The sequence below is a fragment of the Periplaneta americana genome, chromosome 6, assembly GCF_040183065.1.
Source record: "Periplaneta americana isolate PAMFEO1 chromosome 6, P.americana_PAMFEO1_priV1, whole genome shotgun sequence".
Classification (NCBI taxonomy): Eukaryota; Metazoa; Arthropoda; class Insecta; order Blattodea; family Blattidae; genus Periplaneta; species Periplaneta americana.
In genome coordinates, this window is record NC_091122.1 from 59,190,136 (window position 1) to 59,208,141 (window position 18,006).

At 34.5% G+C, this 18,006-nt stretch overlaps 1 protein-coding gene across 5 annotated transcripts in view; it reads right to left on the reverse strand.

Moving 5' to 3' along the window:
- The window catches only part of ck (myosin-VIIa ck), a 324,722-nt gene that overhangs the window by 23,407 nt on the left and 283,309 nt on the right, over nucleotides 1-18,006 (reverse strand). For all 5 annotated transcript variants that reach the window (XM_069828148.1, XM_069828151.1, XM_069828147.1 and 2 more), the window contains 2 exons: nucleotides 13,664-13,854; nucleotides 6,306-6,424 (listed from right to left, as the gene is read on the reverse strand). In XM_069828148.1, coding sequence (XP_069684249.1) covers nucleotides 6,306-6,424; nucleotides 13,664-13,854 — 310 coding nt within the window. The remainder of the gene's footprint in view (nucleotides 1-6,305; nucleotides 6,425-13,663; nucleotides 13,855-18,006) is intronic.

Sequence of the window (18,006 nt, forward strand, 5' to 3'; positions counted from 1 at the left end):
ATTAATTAGTGGTGAGGTGTGATTTGAAGATCTGTGATTTTGTCGCTGTGACAGGTTTGTCACTGGTTCTGACTGTGACTATAGTTCCAAAATCACAGCTCTGAGAAATCACTATCTCCGACTGTATGAGACTCATAGCAACGGCAACTGATGTATGTATATATAACAATTCCAGAGTTTAGACAGCTGCAAGTAAGAAGATTAATTTGAAGGATATATAACTGGGATCTAATTAATTTTCATCCCACTCAAAAGGTTAACATCAGCAACTCTTTGATACAAAGCACCACTATATTCTTGGGCGAATATACATGCCCACACATCTCGATAACACAGCTCAGGGCATGTTTTGTTTTGTACATTCGCTGCGCTAATCGCTATTGATGATATGAGACATGGCACTGGTATATCAATTCAATTAGAAGAAGAGCGATACACATAAGCATCGTTGGCTCACAACGACAATCATTCTCAATCATCAAGAGTCATCTGAACACAAAAATCACAATGTAATGAAATCGCCATTATCTGTCACAGCAATTTTTCAGAGTTGTGACTGCAAAATGCTGTCTCACTCCACTTCTAACATTAATTAAGATGCTATGGTCACGTCAAATGAAGCAAAACAATATGACTGTTAAGCAGGTTACGAAGTGGAATAGGGAAAGGGAAGCTCAGTGAAGAAGTCAACTCATGGATAGATAAAAATGAAAATAAGGGATTTAAGGGATGAAAATGTATTGACAAAGAAATTAGCAGAAAAGGGGTAATGTCGTTAGGCTGAGGAAAACCACAAATACAGAAATAAAATCCTGAGAATGAAAGAGCAAAGAAACAAATGAATAAAACTTACAATATGCTTAAAAGATCGCAAAAAATATTGAAATATTACTAATCCTTGGGTCGAAAATGACCAAATTCTTGCATCAAATTCGTGATTAAATAAATTAATATAATAATAATAATAATAATAATAATAATAATAATAATAATAATAATAATAACGATAATAAGGAAGCTGAGGACGAGGACGAAGTGAGGGCAATGATGACAGTGATAGTGAGAACTCAATATTCCTCATTTTTAAGTACCATGAAAAATAAAGCTGATTAAATTTTTTATCTGTTTCTGCATGGAAAAGTAAAATAAAAAAGGAGATAAAAGGAACATTTCGTCATGAACTAAAATGTTTTTTATGAGAAATCAACAAGTTATGTACCGGTAACTGTATTTAATGTGAGTCAGAATGACGTAAGTATTAAACGAAATATTTTACACACAGAAATTTTAATGACTGTCTTATCTACCAGACTTTTTTTAACTAAGTTATATTATTTTCACAAAAGAACACCTAACACTAACCTAGTAGTTGATACAGCGTCGTTAAATAACCCATTAAAAAACACCTAACACCAGCTTTATGTGACAATTTTACACAGAAGGATAGTTACCTATTCCATTTTGTTTTATGTAACAGTATTAAAATTTTAAGTTAATGCCTATATTAACATTTTGTAGTATTTAAAGCAACTATAAACGAGTCAGTCCTTTATTTCTTTAATTGACTCCATTTTTCTATGTTCCCTTTTACATACGAGATTACCTCTGATGTTGTTAGGTAAGATCTGAATAATTGTTGTTTCTTTTGCTGTTGGTTCCACTCTCCCTCCGGTATAGTATAGGCTAAATAAATAAAGGTCTGAATTCAACACTGCTTAAGGATACTGGTATCGTACAATAAATACATAACCAGCAAAGACTATGTTTTTTTTTTTTTTTTAATTTTAGAGCAATTGTATTAATTACATTATTTGCATGTGACAAGGTTATAGGATTATTTTAGAATCTAGAATAATTAAATAAAAAAACTTGAATTTCGAAATTACGTATAGCCTACTATTTAGGAAAAAGCTGCCATAATAGTTATAATAAAGTGTTTGTCCACTTTCCGTGGAATTGCACACATAGTACCGTATCTAAGAGCATTAATTTAGCAGTTTCATTCATTAACTTTACTTACTGATTAGCACTGCCTCGCCCCATCAGTAAGCTGTATAAACACCTTTATATTTAGTTTCACTGCACAGCCTAGTCAACACTTCAAGTGCACTAAGGCATTCACTTCTGCTTTAAAATATTATACGTGTACTTCAAGGAAGCTTATCAAGTGCACTTGAAAAAAAGTAGTTCACCTTCCACTGTAATCTACACAGAGGCACTGGGGGAGGTAATGAACAGATAAATGCAAATATGCACAGCTAATAGTTAAGAGAAGGAGAAGAAGTAGGCAAGCATAATGGAAGCTACATAGCAATGTGACTATTCAGAATGAATTATATAATCAACATTATATTGAAGTTAAAATTTAAACCGGAAAGTTCACTTAAAATTCGGGAAAAGTTGTATTAAAATTAGTGTTGTGGGATTTAATCGATTAATCGATCAATTTCTGTTGTAAGATTAATCGATAAAAAATATTTAATTGAATAATCAAGTCAATTAAAATTAATCGGTTGTAGTTGATATTAATTATTATTATTTTGTTAATACAAACTCATACTAAAAATTCTGACAATATTTCTCTCTCGCAAATTGCTTATTTAAAAGCACAAGAGTACTGTTATTTTCTACTATAAGCCAGGTAGAGTAGGGAAAATCTTTGCATAAACACTTCGGAAAGAGATAGAAATATGAGGACAGTGACCTAGTCTACCTCTATTGAAAGTTGAAACACAATACGAAACAGTTATTAAGTTTTATGGTTTTCCATGAATACTTCCACCTTGTTGTCAGCTCATGTTCCTAGCATATGAAATACATACTTTTCTGGGATTCGTCCCCCTCATCCCTTATAAAATAGCCATGTGTACACTGTGTGCAAGTGAGAGCGTAACTACCCTCTTCTCTTTCTAAAATCTGGTAATTCGATTACAATAGGGGCCAGTCTTCTGTTTTGACTGCTGTAGTTTTGCAGTTGCAGCTTCTGTACTGAGTTTGTATATGAAGGTTGTGTGTTTAGTTTGATAAAAAAAAATCAGTTTTCTGTGGTTTGTGAAAAGTGTAAACTCCATTATGTCATATGAGAATTTGAGAGGTAAACTCGGTGAAACGTTTGGATTTAAATTGAGCGATCGTGGTGAAGTACTTGACAGAAAAAAAGTTTTTTCGTGTTTAGTCATTCAAGAAACATTATTACTAAACATAGAGCGGTACTTAATTCGGAGCATGTGAATGCATTCACATGTTTAAAATCATGGATGAAACAGTATTAACTAGGTGAGTCTTTCATACTTTTTGTTATTTATGTTCGTTTAAAAAATTCCCGGAGAAATTGACACAATAAATTATAAGCCTCATAATAAATATGTTAGTAATTAAAATACTGTAGTTGTTTTGTAATATAATGATACAATATATACAGATATACAACATTAATTTAATACTTATGCTTATCACCGAACACATGTTAAATTTAACAATAATTGTGTATTACAGTATATTAAAACATTTTTTCAACTCGATCAAAACTCGATTAATCTATCGATTAACCGATTAAATTCGCATAGTTAATCAATTAAATATTCTGATCGATCAACAGTACTAATTAAAATGTGTACCGGTATATAAACCACTTTTAGTTAATTGCATATTTATTTCTAATTTAGCTTACATTTTAAAAAACGACCAGCAGGATATTTTCAGTAGCAAGTGTGTTCTGTGACAGAACACTAGTGATATGAGCTGTCACCTTCTTACACAACTCTATCCATACCAGCACAGCTGTCATGATAACAACATTATTTATTAAAGATAAGAAAGAAAATGTGCCAGAAACTACCAATTTAAACTACGTATATGGTGGAGCTTCGAATCGTTGTTAATTCATTCGACAAAATTGCAATGGTTAACTAAACAATGATATCGTATTATTTAAACTCATGCGTTTTCTTATAGATATGCGTTTTTTGTTATAGAAAGGACAATAAATCAACTAGTGGAAATAATTCTGAGTGGCTGGTCATAGAATGTCAAAATGAAACAATTCAATATTCTAACAATACAAAATTTCTTGGTACCAGCTAGATGGACATTTAAAATGGTCCATACACCTTCGGGAACTAGGGAAAAAAATAAGTAAAATTTGCTTTGCCTTGCGATTACTAATAAGAGCATCATCTATTGAATCTGTTCGCACATTGTACTTTGCATACTTTCACTCTATCCTAACGTATGGTATAATCTTTTGGGGTAATTCACCTAATGCAATCGAAATATTTAAACTACAGAAGAGAGCTATTAGAGCTATAGTTCAAGTACCTCAAACCACCAGCTGCAGGCCATTCTTAAAAAAATTACATATCTTGCCATTACTCTGTATTTATATTTATGAAACCTTAAATTTTATCAAATATAATTTGTATAGCTTTCCTACAAATTCAGACATACACCATCACAATACAAGAAATAAAGATAATATTTTTATTGAAAGTTTTAACACAACTCTATATAAAAACAGTTTCTTTGATACTGGTCTTCTTATGTATAATGGCCTACCAAATTATCTTAAAGAAATATCTGCACATCAAAAATTTAAGAAAGCTCTTTACAAAATTTTGATCGAAAACTGCTTTTACAGTATGAACGAGTTTATTGAAAATTGCCATAAATGAATAGAAAAAGAACGCCTTACTTAAAAAAATTTCACTTCCTCTTTTCCAGATCCTGACTTCGAGAAGAATGTCTTCTCATGAAGGACGCGTTGGTCGAAACTGACTCAAGACTGCTAAATGAAATATGTGATTTGTCTTGTAAAGTGTTATATCTGTTCTTGTCATTGTTATTTGTTAATGTTGAAATTATTTATAATTAATGTTCAAATTTTGTATGTTGTATTTTAGTTAATGTACTATGTTGTATTTTAATTCTATTGTAGCTTAGTAATTATGTGTTACTTTTGACATGTCCCATATCATGTATGTGATCAGTTGGATGCAATAAATGAATATGAATATGAATATAACCTTGTAGGCTGAAAAATGCTTGAAAATCCCCATATCTTTAGCTGCTTTAAGTTAAAGGTTAAAAATGCTCCGTGAAATAGAGAAAAATCCCTTTCAGCCTACCTGGTAAACATTCTTACCACAAGTCCTAGAACTTATCTGATTAAATTATCAGCCACAAATAGGGCCAGTAAGGGTTGATACCCACTAACATATATGGCTGGGCCGATGAAATAACAGCTAGTTGGCAACCCTAGTTCGACATCAGAGGTAAACTTACGACAGTATTACTGATCGACTTAAACCAGCCTATCTTCTGAATGAAGACACTTGTGAACACTCAGCTGGAGTCTAGATGTGGAAGAGCATAATAAATATCACGAATAGGTAACGTTACTAATACAAGAGAAGGTCGACATCATCATTTTCCTACAAAATGTTTGAAATCATTATCACTGGAGGGGGAAGTATTGTGTAAAACCTAGCGATAAATTATACTCTTCCACACTTAGGAATCAAAAGTAAACAAAAGACTAACTTCTATTACTGTTTGTCTGGTACTGTCGACTACAACTTGGTATAAATAATAATTATGATGATAATAATAATAAGAATAATAATAATAATAATAATAATAATAATAATAATGATGATACATATATAGTATTCTGCCCTAGGGCAGAAACTGCAAACCCAGCATTCCCCAATCTTTCTCACTTTCTGCCTTCCTCTTAGTCTCTACTTGTGATAACAATAATGATGATGAACACGATAATGGTAATGATGTTGATAATGACGATGATGAAGATAATAATAATAATAATAATAATAATAATAATAATAATAATAATAATGATAACAATGAAAAACAACAATAATAATAATAACAACAACAACAACATTAATGATAACAATGAAAAACAATAACAATAATAATAATAATAATAATAATAATAATAATAATAATAATAATAATAATAATTTGCACTTCACATAAAATTGTCTAATAAATGAGAAAACCGGTTGCATTCTATGTCAGGTGGAAGAAGACGTGTGGGAAGACCGAAAAGATAATGGTTGGAAAACATTGAGTAAGATATGAGAGAGCTAAGCATAAGAGGATGGAGAAGAAGGATACATGACAGGAAAGATTGGGCTTCAATAGTAAGGCAGGCTCTGACCCTACAAGGGCCATAATACCATGGAGTAAGTAAGGCTGCATTCTATGTACCTAACTTGCCCTCTTGTTGTAGTAAATATCGCAATAAATAAACATAGATATTTATCTGTTGAATCTATACTCACCTAAAATGATCTAATGCATACTCGGCTAAAGTGTGTGGTTTTTCTCGTGCCTCCGTACCGTTCACTTGCTGAGGATGTAGTTTACGTCCATGTTCGGCTCCTTCCAAACTGAACAATGCCTAAAAAATTAAGTTGAATATCTTCAATAATATAATTTAATTAATGAACTTCCTCAACTTAGTGAGGTTGCCAAAGACAAAGAATGTTAAACAATAACATGTAAGATGTGACATTAAAAATATCATACAAGAAGTTTGTTTACAATAAACTGAAATTTACAGTAGATAATGTTTATAATAATGAAAATTTGCAGTAAAATAAAAAAGATAAAAAATAAAATAGACTTAGAAAATTCAACTGTAATTTGAATTAAAGTACAAGTGTCGACGTAAAATCTGCAGAGAACCCTTCAAAGCTATCATAGAAATTTCCTTAATTGTTGTTGTTGGGACTCCAAATTTATGACAGAATGACACGAATTGTTTTGTTATGGTCCCTCTAGCACCCACCATGAATCCGAAGACTTCTATATCTCTGAGTTTATATGTTGTTTTGTAATAAGGGATAGTTGGTTCATAAATTGCCCTCTTCTCTAGACTGACCTCCTCGGGTTGATTCTGATGCGTTTGGAATCTGATGGTCGGATCCAGAATATGACCTTTTGTCTCTCCAAGTTTAAATGTTATAATATCAATATGCCGAAGACTTCTGGTATCCGCTATTCCATGGACTTCTTCATAGGTAGTGTAGCCATTGGACTTAAGGCATGTTGCGATTACAGATCTAATCTTGTGATGTCTGCTGTTAAGAAGAGTTTTGCCAAATGATCATGAACCAAGAGATGAGCCAAAGTTTCACCCTCACTGTGGCATTGCCTACAGTGGTTATTGTCTTGAGTTCTGCCTGGAACAGCTCGTACAGGAGCAACATTACCGGTCATCTTCAGCGCATCTCTCCACTCGGAGCTGGAAAGGCCTGTATGATGTCTGACCCAGCTGTTTGCGGGAGTGAAGTCTTGATATAAGCTGACTCCTTTACCTTTCTGTGGCAGTTGACACCATTTATTAAATTCTTCAGAGCGCAAAATTTTCCTGAGTTTCCTCGAGTCAATTAGACCTCTTTTGTTCCTAATGGTGTCTGGGGAGATCAAATTGTTATCCAGAGGTAACTTTCCGAGGTTAGTTTTCAGTTCACTCTCTAACTCTCTTGTGTTGGCAATATATTGATTATCGGATCTCATCAAAAGTTGACAACTGTTAATTTGTTGAAAGACTGCCTCCCATGTAGTTCGAAATAGACCAAGGCCTTTATATTTACTGTCAGAGTAAATCATTGAATCACGAGTATCTGTAGGTAAAATAGTATTTCTTTCAGCGTTGTTTTAATCAATTTATCTGCGTCTTGTAGGAAACCAATCTGAATTTTTTCGAAAGGAATTGAGAAAAAGTGGTACATTAATATCGAATAGACTGAGGAGTTGAGGATTTTAAATTTCTGATCTGGATGTAACCAAGGTAAAGAAGAAAGTAGATCCAATTTATTTTTTAATTTTGAAATCATTTTTCGAGAGTCAAATATCATTACATTGGCAAAGTTGAGACCCAAGTACTTGATACATTCTTGTTCTGAAATGCATTTAATTTGGAGGTCTTTTAGAATTTACCATGTTCAATAGTAATGGCTACGGATTTTCCTAAGTTAATATCCAATCCGATTTCTTCAATCTTTGAAGAGCCATTTTTGTCAATTCGATAGCCGAATCTCGGTTTTTTCCTATTGTGATAGTGTCATCCGCGAACCTAGGACTGTTAATGGAGTTAATCTGTTAACTAAGTTATACCCATATGCATTTGCTATCTCTGTTTCAATTAGTTCTTGTAGAATGTGGTCAGTGGATACACTGTATAGCGTTGGTGATTACAGTGAACCCTATAACACACCTTCAGAAATTTTTATTGGTCTGGTTTTAAAGATGAAAGTAGTTTCGTTGGAAGTGTTATAAATGTTCCAAATTTAAAGCAGTCAATATTATATAAAGCATTACTACGAATACTAAAGAAGAAAATAGTTAAGAAAAAGTGGTATGGGATTCACAGAATTGCAATGATTTAATAAATATGTCTTAGTCTTTCTTCTTTTCTATGATATGCATCTACACTGCTCTTAATCATCTTGTGTCCAGTCCACACCTGTGGCGTAACGGTCAGCGCGTCTGACACGAAACCAGGTGGCCCGAGTTCGAATCCCGGTCGGGACAAGTTACCTGGTTGAGGTTTTTTCCGGAGTTTTCCCTCAACCCAATACGAGCAAATGCTGGGTAACTTTCGGTGCTGGACCCCGGACTCATTTCACCGGCATTATTACCTTCATTTCATTCACACGCTAAATAACCTAGATGTAAAATAACCCAATAAAATAAAAAAAATCTTGTGTCCATGACAAAATAATAGGCTATTAATTACATTAATATATTTTTAGTCTATCCCCTTGTATAAATGATAAGCTCTTCCACTTTCAGTTGATTCCACGTCCAGTGACGTCATAGCTGTCATAGCTTCTTTTCCAGTATTCAGTTATATGCAGATAATCATAGTTACTTATTAGATATAATTGTTACTTAGTCACGTATCGTCCAAATGGAAAACGGTCACTTGGTCGACCTATGAAAAGATGGCAAGAAAATCACTTTTTCAGGCCGTAACAATTCTTTTGGGACTAGTACTTGACAGGATGATGATGATGATGATGATGATGATGATGATGATTATGCTCATTCACTTGCAGCCACTGGGCTACCTCAGGCAGTAACCACACATTTGCCTGCTGATCTGGAGCTGTGTTCGGGCACGGGTTCGATTCCCGCCTGACCTAATTACCTGGTTAGGTTTATTCTGAAGTTTGCTCTGAGGCGAATGTCAGGTAATTCCATGGCAGTTCTTCGGCTCATTTCACCAAGTACGACCTTGCTATCACCAATTCCACCAATTCTAAATAACGTAGTAGGTGATACAATATCTTTAAATAACAGACCAAAAAAAATCACTTGCAAGTAGTTTATGTAATGCTCAACAGATACCAATAAGCAGACGCTTATGCAGTATATAGCAGAGGCTTCTTGAATTTCCTGTTATGCTAAAAATGTTAAATTGTCTCAACAATTATACCTTGAACAGTAATTCTTTCTGACTCAAAAGCAGCCATTTTAGCTACAACATCCACATTAACACCAAAAAGTCAACAAATTCTTGATTGCTGGAAATGTCTATTTCACCTCAATAACCTAACGAAAAAAATACTGCGGATTGACTGGCAATGACGCTGCTGATTAACTTGCTTAAAAGGGCCGTGGTATTATTCAAAAACCTGCTACACGATTATCCTATTATGCAACAAAAGGAATAATTACTTCACAATACCACAAAATTATAACAAATCATTATCTCCAAATTTCCAAAAATAAAAGGTGGGAATCTGTCTCAACCCAAAACGTCCCTGGATACCCAAGAAAGAATGCAGTTGCAATTTTTAAACTGTTCACGGGCCACAATTGCTTGGCCAAACATCTCCACTGGATTGGATTTGTGGTTTTCAAGAGGAAATGGATCAAGATCATCTTCAACACTACCCAGCCACTATGAACTTGGCGTCCTTGAGTGAAAAATACTAGAGAACAAGACAATTAATAATTTCATTATCAGAAATTCAGCATTAGAAAACAACAAACAACATATTATTGAAATTGTTACTGTTTTAAAGTAATCAAAGGTAAATCGATGGGACAATGAAATTTACAAATTCGTTGAAGAACACGTTTTACAGCAATTACATTAAAATACGTGGTGAGTTACCTATAGTCAAGATATGACAAAACCTATGTAAAATACTGTTGAGATATTGTTTTTGGTTCGAATGGAAGAGTTCTAATGAACATCTTAGTTTAAATAGGTAGAAAATATTCTTATTCGGTTGGCGAGTATTACCAAGTTTGAGGGGTGAAGCACACCCTGGGGTGACAAGAATTCTTTCAATGGCTTCATTTGAAAGGGAAATAAAGTCGAAGTTCCTGTATCAGAGATTTCAAGGAAAAATTTACCTGCTGCTTCTTGTTCATGCCACAACCTTGCTTATGACCCTATCATAGAGGTAATGGGTTCATTGTTACAGGTGCCTCCATCTTAGCAGACATTTTAAGGTTAAGAGAGTTTAGGTCTAACATATTTCACTTTCTTGTTAATTATTTACACGTGTATTATGAATTAACTGTTTATGATTATTTGAATAATTTCGAAAAATGTATAATGTGTCTTTCTCGTGTTAAATTTTACATTCCCTCGTTGACATGTTTCAGCCTGTTACTGGCCATCTTCAGAACTGGTTGTTGCTAGTCTTGGCACCTTTTGTTTGTGTTTCCTGTGGGGGTGTGTTTGTGTAGTGTAATGTGGAGTCAAAGACATCCCCACAGGAAACACAAACAAAAGGTGCCAAGACCAGCAACAACCAGTTCTGAAGATGGCTGATAACAGGCTGAAATATGTTAACGAGGTAATGTAAAATTTAACACGAGAAAGACACATAATACTTTTTCCGAAGTGATATAGTGTTAAAAGTTGTGTAATCAATATGTATGAATAATTTCTTTTATACAAGAAGCCATTATAACTTTAAGAATATGAACTATACAAAATTTCATGAATACACAATCAATAAGAACAATTTTTATGAAGATATTTTCTGAATTAGAAAAATGCGACTGGTTTTGAAATAAATAACAGTATAAAGAAATTGTTATTGTTTGTTTTCTAATGCCAGGCGTTTGACAATAAAGTCATTTGACCTCTTGCACTCCAATATTTTTGAAAGATATTGTTATGTTCACTTAAATCGGCTACAACTTGCCATTTAACATAAAGAAATTGTAACAAGAAATAACAATGTGCAGATATCCAATAAAAAATGCAATGAAAACCTAATTTACTATGTGACTATCAAAGCTGTTTCCAAATTTACAACTTCAACATGTGTCCTGAATTGTGTAGTCACTTGTGAGAAAATACTATACACAGAAAATTCCCTACACATCACAAAACTTGTTTGAATATAATAAGAAGTTAGAGAGGATAAAACAAATTCACTTTTTCACTATATAGTTCTTATGAATAGTTATACTACTACAAAATTTACAAAGTTGAATACAATATGTGACAGACATAATTAATAATATAATCGGGCTTTCTTCGAGACAAAAAACATATACCGGTATAGCAAAACACTGTTTTACTGTTTTGCAGAATGTGCATTTTGTTATGCATGAGTTGCTTGGGTGCTTATGATAACGGACGAAAATAGATTATCAGCTAATGAAGTGAAGTTTAAAAACAGTTAGCTACAAAGAGTGAGAATTCAAGTGAAATTAAATACTAGAGAGTGTTTCGAATTTTTAACTGAACTGCTAAAAATGCCTTCAAAAGTGAATTCGAGCACAAAATTATAATGGTACGAATGAAATATTATTAAACTGACGAACATACAATATTACATTATTAATAATTTAATAAATACGACGAAAAATACATTCTTTATTAGTAATTAATATGCAAATTCAAAACTAAATAAAATTAAATCAAAATGAATAATAGTAATCTGCTTAGTATTCACAGTCCTGACTACTGGTACTATGAAAGAAGAGATAAAATTAAAATTCTTCATTAAGAAAGTTAAAAAAAAAAAAAAAATCCAGAGCCTTGAGATGAACAACAAGATGAAATCAAGGTAGGGGAGACTGTTGTACCTTTAGCTAGTGTACCTTTGAACATTTTTTGTTTTTTATTTTTTGCTACTGCCTAGAGGACTGAAACTGAAGGAGATTGTAGAGAAAGCCGCCAAGTAGCTCTGGTCATAGTTTCGGTTTGATTTATTGCAAACTGTGAGTTCTGTGGACAAAACCATTTTTGTTAGTACCAAAAGTAAACATTTCGTTCATTGATATATGTTTTCTAACACAAAACCAGATTGTCTTTGTTACTATCTATCAAGTACAGCGTGTTCCCTATCATCTGGTGAGTAATAACATATTTTAATTTTCATGATTTATTCGAATCTCTAGTTTTGGGAACCATATTTGTTTAAACGTGCACGCTCTTGTACCTTTGAACACAAAACATCTTGCACCATGGAACATGTTCCAAGGTACACAAGCTTTTGTCTTTGTTTTATTTTAAGATCATGTCACGAAGTAAGTCTAGAGTTAAGAGGCTCCCAATTGATCCGAATGCCTTGAAGAAAGCTGTTGAAGTTATTGCTCCTGCAGGAAATAAAATCTAAATCAGAGAAGCCTGCTCTAGTTTATGATTGCAAATTAATTTTAAATATGATCGTCAGGTCTTACAGCTATATTCCCACCTATATTCCACGTGTTCCAACTTACAAGAGGGTATGTTCCAAGGTACATGAACCTGTTGTACCTTTGAACACATTATTTTATTCATTTTATTTTTTTCATCCTTAACAGATATGTAGAACAGGAAAATACACACAGGAAGGTGTAAAGGAATCTTCAATAATTATTTCAAGCTTTTTTCATTTAAAAAATTTTATTTCCCAAAATTAAAAAAATAAATAAAATGATGTTGTTTTCTAATGCCAGGTGTTTGACAATAAAGTCATTTGACCTCTTGCACTCCAATATTTTTCAAAGATATTATCATGGTCAGCCACTGAAGCACAGATTTTGAGGAGTTCCGAAACCATTTCTTGGTTTGAGTTGCACAATGAGCAGTTAGGGGACTGATATATTCCAATTCTATGCAGGTGTTTGGCCAAACAGTCATGGCCTGTTGCCAATCTAAATGCAGCTACAGACGATTTTCGTGGTAAATCGGGAATTAACTGTGGATTATGATGCAGAGAGTTCCACTTTTTCTCTTGAGATTGTGTTATCAAATTTTGTTTGTTGATGTCTAAGTACGTAGATTTAATAAATATTTTCACAGAGTAATACGTAGATTTAGTAACAGGTCTGTAAGTAGCAGTGCTGCCCTTCTTTGCTAAAGCATCCGTATTCTCGTTTCCCAGGATTCCACAATGGGATGGTATCCATTGGAATACAATTCTTTTATTGAGTGATATTAATTGAGAGAGCATTTTAGTTATTTCTGCTGTTTGAGATGAAGGTGTGTGTTTAGAGGCTATTGATAGAATAGCTGCTTTGGAGTCTGACAATATAAATAATATATATAAAATATGAAAAGTGTTTAAAGGTACAACAGTCTCCCCTAAGTCATAAAAAAGAAAAGTTAGTGAAAATCACTTTCCTGAGCTACAAGTAGGACATGGAGAATGCTGAAGTAGTACTTTCTTACCAGTATATCCTGTGGAGGTTTACTACAGGCTGGCAGGACATAAACAGTCTCAGCAGGGAAATCTCCCTTTTCACCTGTACGCTCACAGCGCCCCACACACCATCCAGAATTCATCACAGTCTCGCCTGTGCTGTCATCTTCCAGCACTATGAGGTCTCCCTTTAGGAAAGTCAGAAACGATGAACCCTCCCCTAGAAAAGTCAATGAATCACAACATCACTCACAAAAGAACCTCAATATTAAATATTAGAGGTTGATCACTTAATCCTAAGTATTTAATAGGTAGGAAATACAAATTCAAAACTCTGTATCAGTTTGAAATGGAAATAGGGCTTTAAGTTCACAATTACTTCACTATACAGTATGATCCAATTACTGCGCATGTCAGTGTTTATAAGATTTGTTTAATAGAAATTATATGAGACACGTATATCAGAACAAATTATGCATGTAACTAAATATGAAATGACTACAATCTTGCAACAGAATGCAATACATCTTGAATCTTGCGTACACTACTTTTAACACTTAAATATAAATTATTGATTAAATGGCAAACTTACTAGTGTTAAATTATATAACCGCGTGTGGCTTACAGCTGTTTCGGTGCATCCTTCACATCATCAGAGCCTACTAGATCCCGGTGTCACCTCGACTTCGCTATCTGTTGTAGGGGTGCGTTTGGATGTTGAAAAGTGGAGTCGAATAGTGTGTGTGTTCTGAAATTGATCTGTGTGTTGTGGATTTGATTATGGTGTGTTTTGGTGTGTCTGTATATTTCATATTGTTCTATGGCAAACTTACTAGTGTTAAATTATATAAACACGTGTGGCTTAGAACAATATGAAACATACAGACACACAAAAACACACCGTAATTAAATCCTCAACACACAGATCAATTTCAGAACACACACACACTATTCGATTCCACTTTTCAACACGCAAACACACCCGTACAACAGGCAGCGAAGTCGAGATGACGCCAGGATCTAGTAGGCTCTGATGATGGTGTGAAGGATGCACCGAAACAGCTGTAAGCCACACGTGGTTATATAATTTAACACTAGTAAGTTTGCCATTTAATCAATAATTTAGAATGCAATATCTTTTACAACAGGTGCTGGAGATATCCACTGAAACAAAAATCGGACTTAAATAAAAAGGTAAGGATTAAATTTAAAAAAAAAAAAAGTAAAACCCACTCCAGTAATCAATGCAGGTAAGAGCTCTTTTCACCATGTTGGATGACACCTTGCATAGGAGTGTACCACCGATAGAGGGAATCTCTCTTGTAGTGTTGTGCTTATTTCTTGTTCTTGCAAAGTGCGTGATTATTTTGATACACAACACCTTTTAGATACTTCCATAAAAAGATTTGATGGCCATAAATACTGATAAAACAACGTTTCAAGTATTTAGCTTGAAGAAAAAAATCCCAATACTAAATCAAGAAAACAAACCTGAGACAAACATATGAAACGAAATATTTAGGGACAATTTTTGATTCAAAATTATCTTGGAAAAATCATATTGAAGCAGTAGTAAACAAATCAACAAAAAGACTTCCAATTTTAACCTTCCTATTGTGAATGGGTCGAAATGACCCATTGCATTTACTAAAATTAACACAAAACTTACAAAAACAGCGATAATGTGACAGGGCTTTGAGTAATCCTAAAAACATCATTACGAATATTTCCTATTACTTTTATTCACAAAAATATAGTACTTCGTCATATTATATTTCACTTTGACACATCTATTGTGATTGGGTCATTTAGACCCAGTCACGGATTTTGATTTTAATTATGAGTTACGGACTGCTGTTGTGTTCCGATACACACTCTCATACACTCTCACACTCTGACACACTCTCACACTGTCTCATAATCTGACACTCTGACACACTCTCACACTTTCATACTCTCACAAACTCTCACACTTCGGCCTACACACTCACACACTCTCACTCACTCACTCACTCACTCACTCACTCACTCACTCACTCACCCACTCACTCACACTGATATTAGCCGGTGTGTACAGATCTGCTGGATAATCACTTCAAGAACTGTGGGACAGTATGTATGGTAGACCTGTTTTCTGTGCAACTGTATCACTTCAATTTTTCCATACTACTAGCAGGTTTTCTCAGGTTTGACAACAAATCAGTCCGACCAGTTAGATGACGTCATGATAAACTGGCTGCTATTATATCTTTTTTTCTACATGTTTGTGGAACAAATGCCAAAAATATTCTTGCCCTACTAAGATGTCACAGTATATGAGCAGTTGGTGCCATTTCGAGACAAATGTCCCTTCCGCCAGTACACACTTTCAAAATCCATAGGGAAGTATGGTATAAAATTGTGATGTAAAAACAGCATAATATGTTTGTGCAGCAGAAGAGTGCAAAGCAAAGCCAGAAAGTGGACCACGAGAAACAAACCAAGGCAGAAAAGCATTGAAAAGACTGATCGAAACATCACCACGGACAATTTTTTCACCAGCTATATTTTGGCCGGTCCCACGACGTGGTCTAAGGCATCCTGCCTAGGACTCGCGTTACGGAATGCGCACTGGTTCGAGTCCTCATGGGGGAAGAAATTTTCTCATGAAATTTCGGCCAGTGTATGGGACCGGTGCCCACCCAGCATTGTGATGCACTTGGGGAGGTATGATAGCTAGCGAAATCCGGTTACACAAACCAGCAATAACAGTTGGGGAGCTCATCGTGCTAACCATACGATACCTCCATTCTGGTTGGATGATCGTCCACCTCTGCTTCGGCATGCGGCCGTGAGGCCAGCAGCCGACTGGTCGGTCTTGGCCCTTCGTGGGCTGTAGTGCCACGGATTATTATATTTTGGCCGAGGAACTTCTCAAGAGGAATCTAACTTTAGTCAGAGCTCTGAGAAAAAACAAACCATAAGATATGCAACTAAACTGTACGAGACCAGGGTGTCCAAGCATTTTCGGATTTCAGCCCGACGTAACTATGGTGTCGTATGTGTCTTAGGAGAATAAATCAGTGATTTTGCTGTCCACAGTGCATCACGACTGCAGTTTATCTTCAGAAGAGCACAGAAAGCCTGAAATCATATTACATTACAACAAAACGAAGGAGGAATTGACACCACAGATAAACGTGCTAGTACCTACTCTTGCAAAAGGAGTACCAAAAGATGGTCTGATTGTATGTTTTATAATGTACTCGATAATGAAGAAATAAATGCTTATGTATTATATATTCATGCGAGTACAATCCAAATAAATTGTACAGATGAAGATTGTTCCTGAAGGAATTGGACTAGGCCTACAATTAACACAAGCAATGCGAGAAAAAAAAAAGATGAAGAAGCCTGCCTCAGAAGATAAAATTATGTTTGGAAAATGTTCCAGGAACTAGTTCAGGAGAAAGTGCAACAAAAAGGAATGTAGATGAATAAAGACCAAAGACTGTCGAAAATGTAATAGGTGCAAAGCATTCCTCTGCCAAGATCATGTAAACATGTTAGGCCTAATGCAACATTTGCATAGACTAAATTGGTAATTATTTTGTGTTCACACATGGGAAAATAAGACATTATTTGCTTTTTTTGAACCAAGGCATAAATAAAAGAAAATGTTTTACTACTATATCCATTTTTCAAATCCTGGGTCAAACTGACCCATTCACAACATGTGTGACAAAGTTTCAAACATAATAGGAAGGTTAAAGAGATTAGCTGGAGCCAAGTGGGGTAGTAATCGGCAGACTTTGAACATCACGTACAAAACATTCATCAAGCCAATACTTCTCTACAATGTGGAGGTATTAATTACAGCAAATAATTTCAACCTGAATCGACTAGAAGTATGCCAAAATCAGGCCCTGCGACTAATAACTGGTGCAGCAAAATCAACCCCAATCACGGCAATGCAAGCTCTAATCCAGAACCCTCCAATATATCTCACTCTAGAGGAGCAGGCTCTAACACACCATGAAAAAATGCTACGGTTAACAACAACAAAATGGGAAAAAAAGACTGTTAAAACCAACCAAGCTGAAAACACAAACAAGTTTCCTGTCCAAAGTCACGGAAATAAAAACAGAATTGAATCTCCCTAAATCTAAAGAAAACATTTTAAGCAGAGAAAACCCTCTAACCTTCGAACCAATTAACATTCAACTAGATTTAGAAGAACCAGTTACAAAATCTGAAACTTCCAAACCTGTACTAAAAGCGCTGGCATTAGAAGCTGTGAACAATAGATACCCACCAGAAGAATGGTTACATATCTACACAGATGGGTCTACTATCGATAACAACTCAGGATCAGGAATTACGTGTGCGTTAT